Below are 17,454 nucleotides of genomic sequence, written 5' to 3'. Positions count from 1 at the left end.
TTTTTTATTTGTTCTTTTCAGGTATACATGACAGTAGAGGGTATTTTGACATATCATATACACATGGAGTATAACTTCCCATTCTTGTGGTTGTACATGATGTGGAGTCAGACTGGTCATGTATTCATATGAACTGTCTTTTCTATTCCCATCCCTTTTCCCTTCCCTTCATTCCCCTTTGTCTAATCCAGTGCACAGTTCTGTTTTATTTTGTTTTGTTTTAAAGTTCCAAATGATTCCTATGAATAAAAATTTTTAGAAATCACGCACAGTAAATTTAATAACTGCTCAGAAAATTCCACCTATAACTCCCTTATCAGTAATAAAGTAGATAGAAGATAGATGAGCTGCTGGTTATTTATCTATATTTAGTTGTTTTTGAGGGGCTTTACTGTTCTCAATGTATTGCTCATTATCAAATACATGATATGTTAAGGAATGACTTAAGTTGTTTATACTCAATTCAAAAATAGTGTATTGCTAAAAATTATTGTATTTAACTATAATATTTATTGTGCATATGATTCACTGAAAAACCAGATTATGGTTATGTAACACACACAAGAAGTAGTGATAGTTAAAATCTATTCCTTTGTTTTTTTTAAAAAAAAAAAAAAAAACTGCCTCAAAAGTTGATACCTTTGAATGTACACTTGTCCTCAGAAATAACTATTTTGAATTTTAGTAGGAGTACTTGGTAAATGAAGTTTATCTAGCCAACCAAATGGGTTTTGAGAATGTAGAGATAAAATCAGATAAGATACCAGATTCATTTATTCATTTTTCTTGATCATAATTCTCCAATTGTTATTTTCTCCATGGTACAAAATATTCATAATATTAAATTAAGGACAGATATCAATTTATGAAACTTTAAATTTCTTTGAAGGTTTCCGTGTAAAGTCCTGTTGCAGTTGGCATACTGTTTCAAATCTGTTGGCTAACTAGACACATAAAAACTTCACAAGCTTACATTTTTAATCTGCAGTCCCCTATTAAAATGCAAAGTTAAAATAGTAATCTCTTACCTGATATTCTCTTAACTGTAAATCTATATTGATATTTGCCTATCTATGAATAGATAATTCATTTGTAGCAAATATAAAGGGCTATTTTGTTTAAATAATATGTAATTTTATCTGAATAGTAGCAAAGACCAAAATAATTTCAACTATCTATAAGATGTACCCCTTCAGATCCTTCCAACATTTGAAACAAAAAATTGAGAAAATTTGATATCATCATCTTTCCAACTTCTTCCTAACTTCATTAGTATCATGGGCATCAAGATCATCTTGGTCCTGGGGCTGCAGTTGTAGCTCAGTGGTAGAGCACATGCTTAGCATGTGTGAGGCACCAGATTCCATCCCCAGCACCACATAAAAATAAATAAAGGTGTTGTGTCCATCTACAACTATTTAAAAAAAAGATTCCAGTAAATTTTTTTTCTTTCCTACCAGCTCTTTCAAAAGTCATTTCTAGGTTCATAAAAAAAAAAAAAAAAAAATACATCAGTAGCACATGCCTGTAATCCCAGTTAATGAGAAGACTGAGGCAGGAGGAAGGCAAATTTGAGACTAACCTAAACAACTTAGCAAGACCCTGCCTCAAAATAAAAAATTAAAAGGGCTGGGGATGTGGCTCTGTGTTAAAGCACCCCTGGGTTCTATCCCCAGTACCAGAAAAGGGAGACTACATCAGGACCTCATAGCCTTATTCAGCAAGAGTGTCCTGTCCACTTCCCTTCAGTCCCTCACACAACATGATCAAGGTTCCTCTAATACTACTTAATGTGGTACCCTAAAATGGCCCCTCTTATGTTAAATCTACCTAAATTTCTAAACTAGAAAAATTAATGTATTCCTCCTCTCTGACAGATCTCTGAACTTTTTTGTTTTTTTTTTTTTTTGAGGTACTAGATATCAGGACCTTGTATATGCTAGACAAACGCTTAACTACTGAACCACCTCCCCAGCCAGATGTCTTTGCCAGATCTCCTCTTCTTTTGTCATGTTCATGCCATTTGTTGACAGTTTTTTCCCCTAACCATACATTGCCATGCTCATTTGGAGACATGGAAAATAAAGCTTAAAGACAAAAATTAAAATCACTCTTTATATTCATAAAAAATACATTTTTTAATTTTTACCAAGTTGGCTTTATCATATGTGTAAATTTTTAATACTGATTTCTAATACAAAATTTTTTTTTTATTTTAGTTGTTGATGGACCTTTATTTTATTTACTTATATACAGTGCTGAGAATCAAACCCAGTGCCTTACACTTGCTAGGCAAGCACTCTACCACTGAGCCACAACCTCAGCCCAAAATCATTTAATTTATTACCATCTCTCATATATGGGTCAGTTTTACATTCCTACTCCCTGAGATGTTCATCTGTGTTCTCCAAACTAATGTATAAAAACTATTTTCTGTAAGATTCATCTTAGGATGAATAAAAGTTCTTTTATCTATCTTACCAGAATCTACGTTTTTATTTAAAGTTAATAATTCACAGAGGCCCTTTATTAAGTACCTACTGGATTCTGGAGACACAAAAAATGAAAGAGATTTTCTTCAGAAGCAAGCCCGTATGCTAAAAGTGCTTAAAAGAATGCTAGCTCAGGTATTGGTTGATCTAATTTGTAGCCCAACAGCTAGTGGGAGCAAGCCAATTGGGGAATGATTCCACCCTGTGGGCCTTGGTTTTCTCATTAATAGAGTGAGAAGAGGGACTCGTTAATGAGAACAGTTACCTTCACATTTGAACACTCTTCGTATGCTATTAGCTCATCTCATCCTCATAATTACCATACAAGTTAAGTACTGTTATGCCTATTGTACTGAGGTAATTGATCTAAATTTACTGGAGTGGGAGGTGGTGGAACAGAGCTTGGACCACTGGGTAACCAATTCCATCTTCCTGTTGAGTAGCACACTTCCTTAAAAATCCCTGCAACTCTTGTTTTCTCTCTCTTTCTGCTCCCCTTCCTCCCTCCCTCCATCCTGAGACATGGTAGAGGAGCCTTTGAAGTTTATAGTGATTTACCACAGGTACCTGTAGAAAATTCCTGGTTTTCATTCAACGGGTATGTTTAAATTTTTATAGAAAGTTACTAGTTAGCCAAAAGTGGGGGTGGGGGGAGACAAGATTATAGTCTTTCTCCTCACATGGAATGAAGTCACCAAAAATGACTTCCTACATGTGAGGAAAGCTGGGAAGTGCCTGAGAGCTGGCTGACTTGCTTGTTCTCTTGCCGCTTTAGGGTACATCTTCACTCCTTAACTGGTTTGTAAGCTGTGAGGCTAGGTCTTCCATCCTCACTTGTCAAATTTCTCCTGCCCTTATACAGCAGACAGATAAGTACTTTAATGGATAGGGGTGTTCAGGGGTTTTTTGTGTTTTGTTTTATTTTGTGTGTGCTTTGTTAGTTTGGTACTGGGGATTGAACCCAGGAGCAGTTTACCACTGAGCTACATTCCTGGTACTTTTTATTTATTATTTTGAGACAGGGTCTTGGCAAATTAGCAAGACCCTGTCTCCAAGTATAAAAATAGGACTGAGTACATGGTTCAGTGGTAAACTGCCCCTGGGTTCAATCCCCAGTATTGCGGAAAATAAAATCGATGATATTTACTAGCTTTCGTGTCAAAATATAATTCTAAAACTAGTCATTGTTAACACATTTTCTGACTAGACACTACACACGATTCTTCCTTTTAATCTTTCATTGACAGATTTACAAAGGTCCCGACTCTTCCTTCCGGTATTCCAGCCTCCAACTGAACTGTGAATATCGCTTCAGAGTGTGTGCCATTCGCCAGTGCCAAGATCCTTTGGGGCACCAGGACCTAGTCGGTCCCTACAGCACCACAGTGCTCTTCATCTCTCAGAGGACAGAACCGCCAGCCAACACCAACAGAGACACTGTGGAAAGCACCCGGACCCGGCGCACGCTAAGTGACGAGCAGTGTGCTACTGTCATCCTTGTGCTGTTTGCTTTTTTTTCCATTTTGATTGCCTTTATCATTCAGTATTTTGTAATCAAGTGAAAATATAACTTTATTTTAACACTGTATTACATTTTATTTTGTCATGTACTAAAATTATTTCTGTAACGCTTTTACAAAAACGATGGCATTTAGCACTGGCATTGAGACTATAGCACATCATTTTTTGCCATTTTCAGTGCTCATATTGTTAGGTAGAGGCTGGCACTTTATTAGAATGCAAGCCACAGAAATATCAATTTTGGGGAGGGTTTTTTGGTTGGTACTTTTGACTTTCTCTCTCTCTCTCTCTCTCTCTCTTTTTTTGACATGCCTTCTTGTAGAACAAACTTTCTAAGAGACACAATTTATAATTGATAATTTTGACCAGTCACCATGAGTGAAACAGTGATGACCTGATAAAGATTATTACCAAGTGAAAATTCAGAATGACTAGAATTTACACTAATGTGCTATATAAAAATGTTAAAGTCTGATGCTGTGAAAGCAATCTAGTGCTATATTTCTACCTCCTCATTTGTCTTAATTATTTGGTAAGTGGGATTATGATGAATAACTGGAGGGGCTTAGCAAAAACTGGATGAAAGAACATGTGTGAAAAAGAACCTTCTTGTTTGATAAATGTGGAGTTCTTCATTACAAGTATATATTCATTGATTCACAGATAAGTCAAAGAAAGCACAGGCAGTTTACTTGGCCTAAAAATATTTCAATGTTTACTCCAAAAGTACCTCTTCGGGTCTTGAGAACATGGAAAAACAGAGACTTTTAGATAGTAACTTTTTTAAAAAATCATCATAAAAACCAACTCTGAATTTCAAACCTACTTGGCTTGTTTTGTGAGCCTTTGGACTATATGTATGTTTGCAAGGGCACACACATACATATATGACATATATATAAACTATACATACCTAGTGTAGGAATATATACATACACACATCTACTCCACCTCTCTGGTATAGGCTAATTTTGAAGAACTCCCATAAACTTTGCTGCTTCTCCTATAACTACTGCCATCACCATCAAAATTCATAATCAAACCTAACCTTTTTTGTTTGGGGCACCAAATCTGAAGACAAAATTAATTTGCACCAGTAAACTTCAAGCTGCTTTCTTTCTTGAAAAACTAATGTTTAATGTGTAATGTCTGTTCAGATACTGTTCCAAATTGTTGATTGCATGTGGTTAATGTTGCATTAGAGCACTTTGCAATTGCATAATTCATTAATGTTTTGTGAGCTTGCATTTGTGAGTTATTGGATGATCAGATTGAATCTTGTCGAGTATCACATTGTACATCTTGCTTAGATGTTGACGACTGCCAGTAATAATACAGTTTGTAATGAAACTATCTAAAATTCTTGTTTTATCACATCTGTTATCTGTAAAACACCTGTAACTAGCTTTTTTAATTTATTATTTGAATTTTAGGATAGTGAATCACTAATTTTTAGTTGCTGAAGTTAGCATTTTAGTGATAACTAAGCACTTCTGTCAGTCTTGGAAAAAAGGAACATATGTTTTGTGCTTTGAAGATCTCTGAAGAATTTCCCTTAATAGAATGGGCATGTATTGTAATTGTTTTATGTCAAATGATCTGTGCTGTAGGAAAAAAAACATTAACCTTTGTTCAAAAAAGAAACGGATAAACTTGGCCTTTCCGAGTGGTAAGAATGATCTGTCACTATAATATACTGTATGTTTACATTTTATTTAATCTCTTATGTATAGGGTGATAACCTTCCCCCAAAACAACAGCGATTGCGATTGTTTTCTAGAAACTTATTCTTTAAAGTGCCACATTTGGCAGTACAAATGAGTTTGAGTGTAAGAGCCCAGAGATTTCTATATAGTTGAATGTCTAAAATGGTAAAATGTGCCACTGTGACAAGTTACAGTGGCTTATGTTTTTCATAGTAATTCAAATGAACTCCTATTTTTGATAGTAAATGTCATTTAATAGTGTACTTGCCATTTGAGCCTCACTGCAAAATTAGTGCAGAGGAGAAAACAATTTTTAATGTAATCTTGATTTTACCTCATATACTGTACATTCCAAAACTCTAAACTTTTTAAAGGTTATAGATACACTACCAAACATATCACCTTAAAATTGTACAAGATTAAACTTCATAAAAATGGTAAAATATAATCTCATAAGAATACATAAACTGTGTAGCAAAAGTATCTTTAAAATCCATGGAAAATAAAAGTTGTATCATTCTTTTTTGAGATATGTTTATTGTATTCATATATTAATTACTTGCTACCTATTTGAGAAAATAAAATAAGGCTTTCCCTCTTCTAGTAGGCTTAAAACAGTTTTCCCAGCCCTATTCAAATCTTAAACATGAATGAAATTAGAAATTTTATCCCAGCAACTTGATTTTATGCAATACATTATCTTAATTGCTTTACATATATAAAGAATGAGATAAGTCTGAAGTAAATGAGCTTTGGAAAATAAAAGCCTGAGGTAAATGGCATATGCCTTTAGTCCCAGCTACATGAGAGTATCATTTCAGCCTGGGAGCTGGAGGCCAGTCTGGGCAGCATAACAAGATCCCACCTCTAAATAAGTTTTCCCATTGGGAAGAAAATTTCTGACCTCCCCTTTTCTGCATTCCTCACCTGTTTTCTAGTACCATTCTCCCACTCCTAGGAGCCCATGACTTTCCTACTGTCTGTATTTCTAGGTCTGCCTTCCCCCAGAAAATTCACCTTGTCCTCTCTCATCCCCTATTAAAATTTCCGTCCCATGGGTCACCTCTTGTACATTCCTTACTTTTAAAATCCAACTGGATCTCTGCCACAAGTGCAGATAATCACAATAAAGTTTAAAGTGTAAGGCTGGGGAAGCATCACTGCATAGAAACAATTAAGGAGGAATCCAGCCTTTAAGGGCTATGATACCCTGTCACCTCTGATTTTCCATAGATTGGATGTAAGAATTTTGCCCATCCTGTTGAGCATTCCGTGGGTTGGTTTCCAACACAAGCATCTTGGTTTTCATTATTATGGATAGGTATCTTTCTGCAGGAGAATCCATGTGTACAGAGGCTCAAGGAGGCAAACAGACCTTTTATTTAATGTTTTTTTTTTTTTATTTTTATAGTTGTTGATGGACCTTTATTGATTTATATGTGGTGCTGAGAATTGAACCTAAGTGCCTCATACATGCTAGGCAAGCGTCTACCACTGAGCCAAAACCCAGCCCACAGACTTTTTTTTTTAATTTTTTATTGTTGGTTGTTCAAAACATTACATAGTTCTTGATATATCATATTTCACACTTTGATTCAAGTGGGTTATGAGCAGCCCACAGACTTTTAAAAAATAAACCAGAACAAGCAATGGTTCTTCAATGCAACCTCCACTATCATAAAAGGTGATGATGTGCCTCATTCATTTTTTAAGGTTCTTAAATTCTGTTTTCAAATAATATTATGTGCCTTCCAGTGTGTCTTAGGCATGGTGATACATGCCTATAATCCCACCAACTCAGGAGGCTGAGGTTGGAGGATTGCAAATTCAAGGCTGGCCTCAGAAACATAGGGAGATCCTGTCCCAAAACTTAAAACCCTGGGTTTGATCCCTAGTACCACCAAAGGGGCCAGAGCCATTATTCATCATTTTCTCCCCAGTGTTCTTTAAGAAGGAGAAACACCTCAGAGGAGAAAAAAAAGTTAACAAAAGAAACAAGATTTTAATTGTGGTCATCAAGTCCTCAGTGTTTGGAGTTATGCCTTCAGATGTTTAGATGCTATAATGACTACTTTTCTATTTATTTCAAAATAAATAATATGATTTTGCCATTTCTATTTACTATGGAAAAGTTGCCAAGAAAAAGATTTCAAAAAGGATATTTTGAAGCTGATATTTTGAAGATGTGTGACTGATTCAAATCAAAGACTAATATCTCCTGTTTTTTGGGTTTTTTTGTTTATTTTTCTTGTTGTTGGTTTGTTTTTGTTTTTTGGGTTTTGTTGTGGTGGTAGTTGTTATTTTTTTGTATTGGGGATTGAACCCAGGGGCACTTTACCACTGAGCCACATCCCCAGCCTGATTTTATTTTTTATTTTGACACAGTCTGTAAGTTGCTTAGTGCCTCACTAAATTGCTGAGGCTGGCCTCAAACTCAATCCTCCTGCCTCAGCATCCCAATCTCTAGGATTACAGGCGTGAAACACCACCACTTAATGTGTCCTAGGCTTGATGTTCAGGGCTTTAATTTGGTAATTTAATCTTCCCAGTGGTTCTGTTAAGTGGAAACCATATCACAGAGAAGTCAAGCTGTCTTCCAAAAGTTGAATAGCTAATAAATGCCGGAGCCAGGATTAAAATCAAGTGATTGATCTAGTGTACCTACACTTCACCACTGTCCTCTACTGTCTGCCCCCAGAGCCCTCAATTCTAAGAAGAAATCAGAATTAATATTGACTTTGAACATCGCATTTATAAGAGTAATAAATACTACCTGTATGCCAGGCACTGTGCGTAAGCATTTCCTCATTTAAAATAACCCACAGCCCTCTAAGGACTAAACAGAAGAAAATTAGACAACAACTTGGCACAGGGTGTTGGACTTAAATGAGAAACCCTCATTTCATCCTGTGATACTTTAATTCCCATGTTGAGTCCACTCTCAGCCCTGGATAAACCATCTTCTTAAATATTCATCTGACAGGGCTGAGGTGGTAGCTCAGTGGTAGAGCACTTGCCTAACACAGGTGAGGCACTGGGTTCAATTCTCAGTACTGATATAAATAAGTAAAATAAAGGTCCATCGGCAACTAAAAATATTTTTTTAATTCACCTGAGAATGAGGGTATCTTTATTGCTCCCAAATAAAACAAGCTGATGTATTCAAAAAAGGAATAGAGATACTGAATAGATGGATTTCAAAAATTATGCCCAAGAAGTCAGACACAGAAGGTTATATGTTATAGGAATCCATTTATATAAAATATTCAGAATAGGGGGCTGGGGTTGTGGCTCAGTGGTAGAGTGCTTGCCTAGCACATGTGAGGCACTGAGTTCAAGCCTCAGCACCACTTAAAAATAAATAAAACAAAGGTATTCTGTCATCTATAACTAAAAGAAAAAAAAATTGGTGCAGCCAATCTGGAAAGTAGTATAGAGATTCCTTGGAAAACTTGGAATGGAACCACCGTTTGACTCAGCTATCCCACTCCTCTGTCTATACCCAAAGGACTTAAAACATCATACTTCAGGGACACAGCCACATCAATGTTTATAGCAGCACAATTCACAATAGCTAAATTGTGGAACCAACCCAGATGCCCTTCAGTGGATGAATGGATAAAGAAACTGTGGTATATATACACAATGGAATATTACTCAGCATTAAAGGAATAAAATCATGGCATTTGCAAGTAAATGGATGGAGTTAGAGAATATAATGCTAAGTGAAGTAAGCCAATCTCAAAAAACCAAAGGCTGAATGTTTTCTTTGATATGAGGATACTAACTCATAATGGTGATAAGTGGGTGGAGCATGGGAGGAATGGAGGAACTTTAGATAGGGCAAAGGGGAGGGAGGGGTAAGGGGGTAGGAAAGACCGTGGAATGAGTTAGACATCATTACCTTAGGTACATGTATGCAGACATGAGTGGTGTGAAAATATGTACAACCAGTGACTTGAAAAGTTGTGCTCTACGTGTATAATATGAAATGAATTGCATTCTGCCATCATATATAACAAATCAAAATAAATAATTTTAAAAACAGACATTAACCCCTTCTGCGCGGTCACGCTGAGCCAGCGCCCGGGCCTGGGAACGGGCTGCAGCCGGCCCGCCTGCCTCTCCTCGACCATGGATCCCCGCAAAGTGAGCGAGCTTCGGGCGTTCGTGAAAATGTGTAAGCAGGATCCGAGCGTCCTGCACACCGAGGAGATGCGCTTCCTGAGAGAGTGGGTGGAGAGCATGGGGGGTAAAGTACCACCTGCTACTCATAAACCTAAATCAGAAGAAAAAGGAAGAAAAAACAGATAGCAAGAAGTCGGAAGAAAACATTAAGAGAGATGAGCCATCAAGTCAGGAAAGTGATCTAGAAATTGATAATGAAGGTGTAACTGAACCAGACACTGATGCTCCTCAAGAAATGGGAGATGAAAATGCGGAGATAACCGAGGAGATGATGGATCAAGCAAATGAAAAGAAAGGGGCTGCCATTGAAGCCCTGAATGATGGTGAACTACAGAAAGCCATTGACTTGTTCACAGATGCTATCAAGCTAGATCTTCGCTTGGCCATTCTGTATGCCAAGAGAGCCAGTGTCTTCATCAAATTACAGAAGCCAAATGCTGCCATTCGCGACTGTGACAGAGCCATTGAAATAAATCCTGATTCAGCTCAGCCTTACAAGTGGCGAGGGAAAGCCCACAGACTTTTGGGCCACTGGGAAGAAGCAGCCCATGATCTTGCTCTTGCCTGTAAACTGGATTATGATGATGATGCTAGTGCAATGCTGAAAGAAGTTCAACCACGGGCCCAGAAAATTGCTGAACATCGGAGAAAATATGAGCGAAAACGTGAAGAGCGAGAGATCAAAGAAAGAATAGAAAGAGTTAAGAAGGCTCAAGAAGAACATGAGAGAGCCCAGAGGGAGGAAGAAGCCAGACGACAAGCAGGAGCTCAGTTTGGCTCTTTTCCAGGTGGCTTTCCTGGAGGAAGGCCTGGAATGGGAGGGGGCATGCCTGGAATGGCGGGAATGCCTGGGCTCAATGAAATTCTTAGTGATCCGGAGGTTCTTGCAGCCATGCAGGATCCAGAAGTTATGGTGGCCTTCCAGGATGTGGCCCAGAACCCAGCAAATATGTCAAAATATCAAAGCAACCCAAAGGTTATGAATCTCATCAGTAAATTGTCAGCCAAATTTGGAGGTCAAGCGTAATGCCCACCTGACAAAACCCTTACTGAAGGAAAAGCAACCTAGATCACTTAATGGCTGTCGCAATAATACAAACCAGTGTACCTCTGACCTCATCAGGAGAGCTGGGGTGCTTTGAAGATAATCCCTACCCCTCTGCAGCAAATCCAGTTGAAGCATTTTACAATGGTTTGCCATTAGGGTGTTCATTCAGATAATGTTTTCCTACTAGGAATTACAAACTTAAAACACTTTTTAAACCTTAAAAATATTTAAAACTCAAGGGAGTGTTATTTCCTACATTTTTAATTACTAATCATTTAGGATTTTTTCTTTGATATTGGGCAAGGCAGATACTAAGTATGGAAAATACATAGCTGTAACGTGAGTGAAATAAAGACTTACTAGTGGAAGTAAATAAATCTCATTTACATAGATAAAAGTTTCAGTTGAATATATGGTTACTGAGACTGAGGCATTTTGATTTGTCATTTAAAAATATTTTTTAAATGATTAATTTCAATAAAACTATTGGGAACACCAGTATTTCACTCTAACCTGGGTAGGGACTGGAAGTATTTGGTAAGGCAGCAGCAGTCTTACTATTTTATATGACATATGCCCTTATGCAGGTTGCATTTAAATCTTACACTGTGTTGAAGAGGTGATTTTTTTGTTGTTTTTTGTTATGCTGCAATGGAGTTGGATTACTTAGCTCTGTTTTTGTTCAATATATCAAATAAATGTTTCATATTATTTCCACCGTGGGGAAATAAGGGAGTAGTTTTCTTTTTATATTCTATGTTTAAAATTTACCTTTCCTCATCAGAAAATGACCAACTATGTCTGCTTTCTGCTTCTTGAACTAAAGATAATCTTTTCTCATTAGTATCATCACTGCTATCATACCATAATTGTGCAAAGCATATATAATGCTGGGGTCAATTTAATATGTAATACATATCCTAGCTGTGGAATAATACCCATAAGAGCTGTAGTTCTTTCTTAGCCATGAGATTGCTTATTTAAATGTTATTAGACTTCCACTCTGGCAAAATCTTGTGATGTCAAAAAACATTGGAAGGAAGGATTCCTTTTAGTGTTTGGTGTTCTATTTAGGAAGTACCTATTGATCTTTGTATTTTGAAGAGTATATGGTTTGAGTTATTGGTAACCATACAGGAATTAACTGCTTGATCTAACATGAATTATAAAATAGATGAGAGCCTGGTTATTCATTATGGAGTTCTTGGCACCATGAAGATTCATTATTGTATTCAGCTCTTCCTTAAATACTGCAACCATACCCCCACCTCTTTTTCCCTTTTGTCCCTGAAAAGATAAAGGAAATGATAAATTCCTTGGAATACATTTATAAAGCAGTACATCTCTAATATATTTATACATGTTCTAACCCTTTACATGAGTAAACAGAACTGCATCTGTTACAAAAATGAGAAAAAGTCGTATGCTAATGGAGCATGCTTTTAATACCCTTGGAAAAAAACACCATTTATACTTGGATTTGGGCTTGCCAGTGTTCTTTTTTGTTGTTGTTGTTCATGTATGTTCTCAAAATCTCATGTGTGCTGTGCTTAATTCAAGAAGAACAGTTTCTTCTTGGATTCCTGATTTGATCTACTTAATTATACATGACCTAACTATACTCGAATATTACGAATATAAATGGGTAAAAGTAAATTACTCTTCTGAAAATGTGTCCTGTGCTTTTAGACTTTAAGTTCCACAAATACAACAGATAGTCTTCATTTTCTTAGAGACCCAGTATCATTTCTAAAAACGAGAAATGTTCCTTTTTTCTGCTAATGATGCTGTAAGAAGGAAAAGAAAGTTTTCTGCTTAAAAATATATAGTTATTGGATATTTCTAGCTATGTTAAAAATAAAATATGGTTTCAAACTGAAAAAAAAACAGACATTAAGTGGGAATTTGGGGGGGAAGTATGAAAGAAAATAAAGTATGTGTCCTGGCACTCTATTCTAAAAGACTCCTCCAATATATTTTCATTTCATGTTTATGAAATGTATGTGAATAAAATGGGACTGATTTATATGAAAAAAAAAAACATATCCAGAATAGATAAATCCAAAGACAGAAAGGAGGTTAGTGGTTGTTAGGGGCTGGAGGGAGGAAGAAATGGCGAGTAACTGTTTCATCATATGGGGTTTTATTTGGGGGTGATGAAAGTGTTTTGGTACCAGGCAGAGGTACTGATTGCACAACTTGTAAATGCACTAAACAGAACTGAATCATTAACTTTCGAATAGTTGATTTTACATTCTGTGAATTTCACTTCAACTTTTTTCCCCCACATTTTACCCCAAATTTTTAAAAAGACAAAAGACAAAATTAATAAACATAAGATTAGAAAATCCTTCCAGGTGCAGTGGCACCTGCCTGTAATCCCACGGCTTAGGGGTCTGAGGCAGGATTCCAAGTTCAAAGCCAGCCTCATCAATTTAGCAAGGCCCTAAGCAACTTAATGAGACCCTGTCTCAAATTTTTAAAAAGGGCTTGGGATGTGGTTCAGTGGTTAAGCATCCCCGGATCCAATCCCCAGCGTCAAAAAAAAAAAAAAAAAAAATAGAAGACACTGAACACTGGGCATCAGCAAGTCAGTAAAACTGACCTAGTTGATGAGTTCATCTTGCTAACTTCTCACTTTTCTTTTCCCAGCATAGGGTAGGGGGGAGTACTGGAGATTGAACCCAGGGATGCTTAACCACTGAGCTCCATCCCCAGCCCTTTTTTAAATTTAAGACAGGATCTCACTAAGTTACTGAGGACCTAGATAAATTGCTAAGATGGGCCTCGGACTTGAAATCCTCCCGTCTCAGCCTCTCAAATCTCTAGGATAAGGGTGTTTGCCACCATGTCGGACACTTCTCAATTCAAACTCCCTTATCTCCCTGAGTGTTCTCACCCTTGCATGTACATGATGGGCAACCAAAATTTTTTTTTATATAGAATATACTCACTAGTTAGCCATTAAGTGATTTGGCCTACCCAGGCCTAACTTATCAGCTCTGTCCCATTTTTAATATTTCTAGGATGACCCAGTGGTCTTAGAGAAACTAACTTTTTACAGTTTCAGTTTACCAGTGGTAGCTGCTATATAGTAAGAATGTCCATATGTAGCAGGATAAAACCTGTACCCTCTTCTCACCACTTTCACAGGGTCTCCTCTTTCCACCACCCCATTTAATAATCCTGGCCACACTGAGCCTGACTCTCAGGAGAAACTAGAACCAACAGAAAATTGCTAAAGCAACAGCTGCAGAGTAACAGGAATCTGTCAAGTCACCAAGTCTTGCCTGAATCTACCCTGCCATTTCCCTGCTATGCAGAGAAACCTCAGAAAGCCTGGGCCCAGGTCCATGTGCTGGTCGGATTCCTCATGGTGAAGTTGGGAAAGAGCCAGCCCTTGGTCTTCTCTGCTGGGGAGCCCCCTTCCTGGGCTGGCTTTACCACCTCTGCCTTTTTATTAAATAAGATGCAATTTCCTGGTGCCTGGGGTCCATTGGAACCTGCAGGTCATTTAGATGAGGAAGGGGCTTAGTGTGAAGCCACAGTCACTGTGGGAGTAGTAAGTGCTATGAGCAAGGTACATGCATAGTCGTTATCCAAATACAGATGTTAGCCTTTGGGGAACAAGGACCCAGACCTACCACATCTTCCCATTTTGCAGGATATGCTGAAAATCAAGAACTTTACGTGACATTTCCAAATGCAAAAGGTTGATTTAAAAATGATATGTGGGCCAAGGATGTAGCTCAGTGGTGAAGTGTGGGCTTAGCAGGTGAAAAGCTGTGCACTTGACCTCCAACACAAAGGAAGATAGGGAGTGAGGGAAAATCATGAAAATTTACAAAGTGTGTGTCAGTTGCAATGGGTGCTTGCTTTCCAAACTTTGTCTCAAGCATTGCTCTCCTGTGGAGAAAAGAAAAATAAAACTGATGGGGTTTTCATAAGTTTCCACAGGTAAGCTAAGTTACAGATATATCCTTAAGCTCCATGAAGCTTTCCATTTGCCTACAAAATCTGGTTTCTGGAAGACACTTTTCTAGCAGAGTGGGTCATAGGCAGCTCTCCCTACATCTGATAGCACTGTGGTCTATACAGCCAGAGGCCACACAGCACAGTTTGTTGGATCCAGTCCATTTCTCCATGGACTCTGGTGGTGGGTTAAACAACACTGTCCTTTCTGGCTGCCCCAGCAACCTGGGATAATTTCTTTATGCTTTAGTCTTCTCATCTATAACATGGGGAGATCAAGAGGATCCCACCCCCATAATGTTGTTGAAAGACTGACATAAAATATACAAGTATTAAGGATGGGGTTGTGGCTCAATAGTAGAGAGCTTGCCTCACATGTGTGAGGCACTGGGTTTGATTCTCAGCACTGCGTATAAATAAATGAATAAATAAAGGTCCATCAACAACTAAAAAGATTAAAAATACACACACACACACACACACACACTCACTCACTCACAAGGAACTTGGAACAGCAGCTTACATAGAGCAAGTATCAGCTTTATTTTTACCCAGGATATCCCAGCCTGCCAAAGGCCAACCTGTAAGGCCTCCAGCCAGGAGCCAAAAGCCTACTTGTGACACCAACCTATTGCTTCCAGCCAGGTACACAGGGCCATAATCAGGCAAGTCCTAGACTCACTCTTGACCCACACAAGCTTCAGGCGGATCCATGTTCCTAGGGTGAAATAAAGAGAGAGCCGCACTCCTGGTCCATGGAGAACTCCCTAACTCCGTCTCCTCAGATGAACTGTGAAGTGCAGAAGCTGGTGAATGACGAGAGAGCTACAAAGTAGAAACCAGATTTAGTCAGTCCTCAGATCCCTGGCCCCCTTTCTTCCTAGAACGTGGAATGCCAAGCCATTATCATAAGGGCTCAGCTACCCTAGGGGCCAAGTCATGCTTGAACCTCACCAAAGCAATGTAGTCAGAAAGGCCTGCTGTGGGTCCATCTCTCCAAATCAGTGTGCTCTTTTTGGTGGTGGTTATTCTCATTAGTTGTACGTGACAGTAGAGTGCATTTTGATATATTATACACAAATGGAGCACAACTTCTCATTCCTCTGGTTGTACAAGGTGCAGAGTCATCCACTAGAGTAATTATATAGTATATAGGGTAATATGTCTGTCTCTACTATCCTTCCCATCCCCACTGCCCCACCCCCCCCCTACACAAACCAAAGTTCCTTCATTCCTCCCTACCACTCGCCCCACTATGGATCAGCATCCACTTATCAGAGAAAACATTCGGCTTTTGGTTTTGGGGGATTGGCCTATTTCACTTAGCATGACATTCTTTAACTCCATCCATTTACCTGCAAATGCCATGATTTCATTCTTCTTTAAGGCTGAATAATATTCCACTGTGTAATATTGTAATAATATTCCACTTTATCCATTCATCTTGAAGGGCATCTAGTTTGATTACACAGTTTAGCTATCGTGACTTAAGCTCCTATAAACATTGATGTGGCTGCGTCACTGTAGTATGTTGATTTTAAGTCCTTTGGTATAAACCGAGGAGTGGGACAGCTGGGTCAAATGGTGGTTCTATTCCAAGTTTTCTGGGGTACCTACATACTGCTTTCCATAGCGGTTGCACCAATTTGCAGTCCCACCAGCAGTGTATGAGTGTACTTTTTTTCCCCCATATCCTCGCCAACACTTATTATTGCTTGTATTCTTGATATTTGCCATTCTGACTGGAGTGATTTGCATTTATCTAATTGTTACAGAAATTCAAAAAGATGATGAACATTTTTTGTGTGTGTTTGTTGATCGATTGTATTTCTTATTCTGTGAAATGTCTGCTCAGTTCCTTGGCCCCTTATTGATTATTTTTGTTGTTGTTGTTGTTGTTTGTTTGTTTGTTTTTTTTTTGTTTTGTTTTGCTGTTAGGTTTTCTGAGTTCTTTATATATCCTGGAAATCAGTGCTCTATCTGAGGTGCATGTGGTAAAGAGTTTCTCCCGATCTGTGGGCTCTCTCATCTTGTTATTGCATATCAGTGCTCTATCTTGAACTAGGTTATCAAGGAACTCCAGCTGAGCACCCACAGACACCATAGCAGTATTCTAGCACTGAGAATTGTAAAGAAATAAAGCTCCCTGGCTCTGCAGAAGCTTTTCATTTCCAGAGATGGCAAATATTTATTAGACTCTCGCTTTGTGCCAGGTACGGATCCAGGCACCAGGGAAAGAGCAATAAACAAAATAGATTAAGGCCCTGATTTCTGGCACACATGATGTTGAAAGATGGAGAGAGGTGGATAATTAACAAATGGCTAAGTAAATTAAATAGTGTGTCGGGTGGTTGTAAGTAACAGAGAGAAAATAAAATCAAGAAAAGGAGTGTATGAAGGGAGGGTGTGTGATATGGTATAGTCAGAAAGGGACAGGGTACTGCTGGCATGGATGCTGGCTTGAGACCCAATCAGCCCACTTTGGAGCCTCCCTGATGGCTGGGGAAAGGAGTAAAGAGCCTTCAGC

At 38.1% G+C, this 17,454-nt stretch overlaps 2 protein-coding genes across 6 annotated transcripts in view; both read left to right on the top strand.

The window, feature by feature from the left end:
- The window catches only part of Fndc3a (fibronectin type III domain containing 3A), a 158,461-nt gene extending 152,214 nt beyond the window's left edge, over positions 1-6,247 (top strand). For all 5 annotated transcript variants that reach the window (XM_046454003.2, XM_046454000.2, XM_046454002.2 and 2 more), the window contains one exon: positions 3,740-6,247. In XM_046454003.2, coding sequence (XP_046309959.1) covers positions 3,740-4,054 — 315 coding nt within the window. In that variant the 3' untranslated portion in view covers positions 4,055-6,247. The remainder of the gene's footprint in view (positions 1-3,739) is intronic.
- Positions 6,248-9,766: 3,519 nt separating this feature from the next.
- Positions 9,767-12,828, top strand: LOC124099046 (hsc70-interacting protein-like). Its single transcript, XM_046453999.2, is given in 2 exon segments — positions 9,767-10,011; positions 10,013-12,828. Coding segments are annotated over 2 exon segments (1,080 nt in total). The 5' UTR covers positions 9,767-9,853; the 3' UTR covers positions 10,935-12,828.
- Positions 12,829-17,454: the final 4,626 nt, after the last annotated feature.

This window comes from Marmota monax, unplaced genomic scaffold (assembly GCF_021218885.2).
Source record: "Marmota monax isolate L192 unplaced genomic scaffold, Marmota_monax_Labrador192_F-V1.1 WCK01_AAM20220418_F8-fsc00011, whole genome shotgun sequence".
Lineage (NCBI taxonomy): Eukaryota > Metazoa > Chordata > Mammalia > Rodentia > Sciuridae > Marmota > Marmota monax.
The sequence above is the reverse complement of the archived record's forward strand: the minus strand, read 5'-3'. Positions and strand labels throughout refer to the sequence as shown.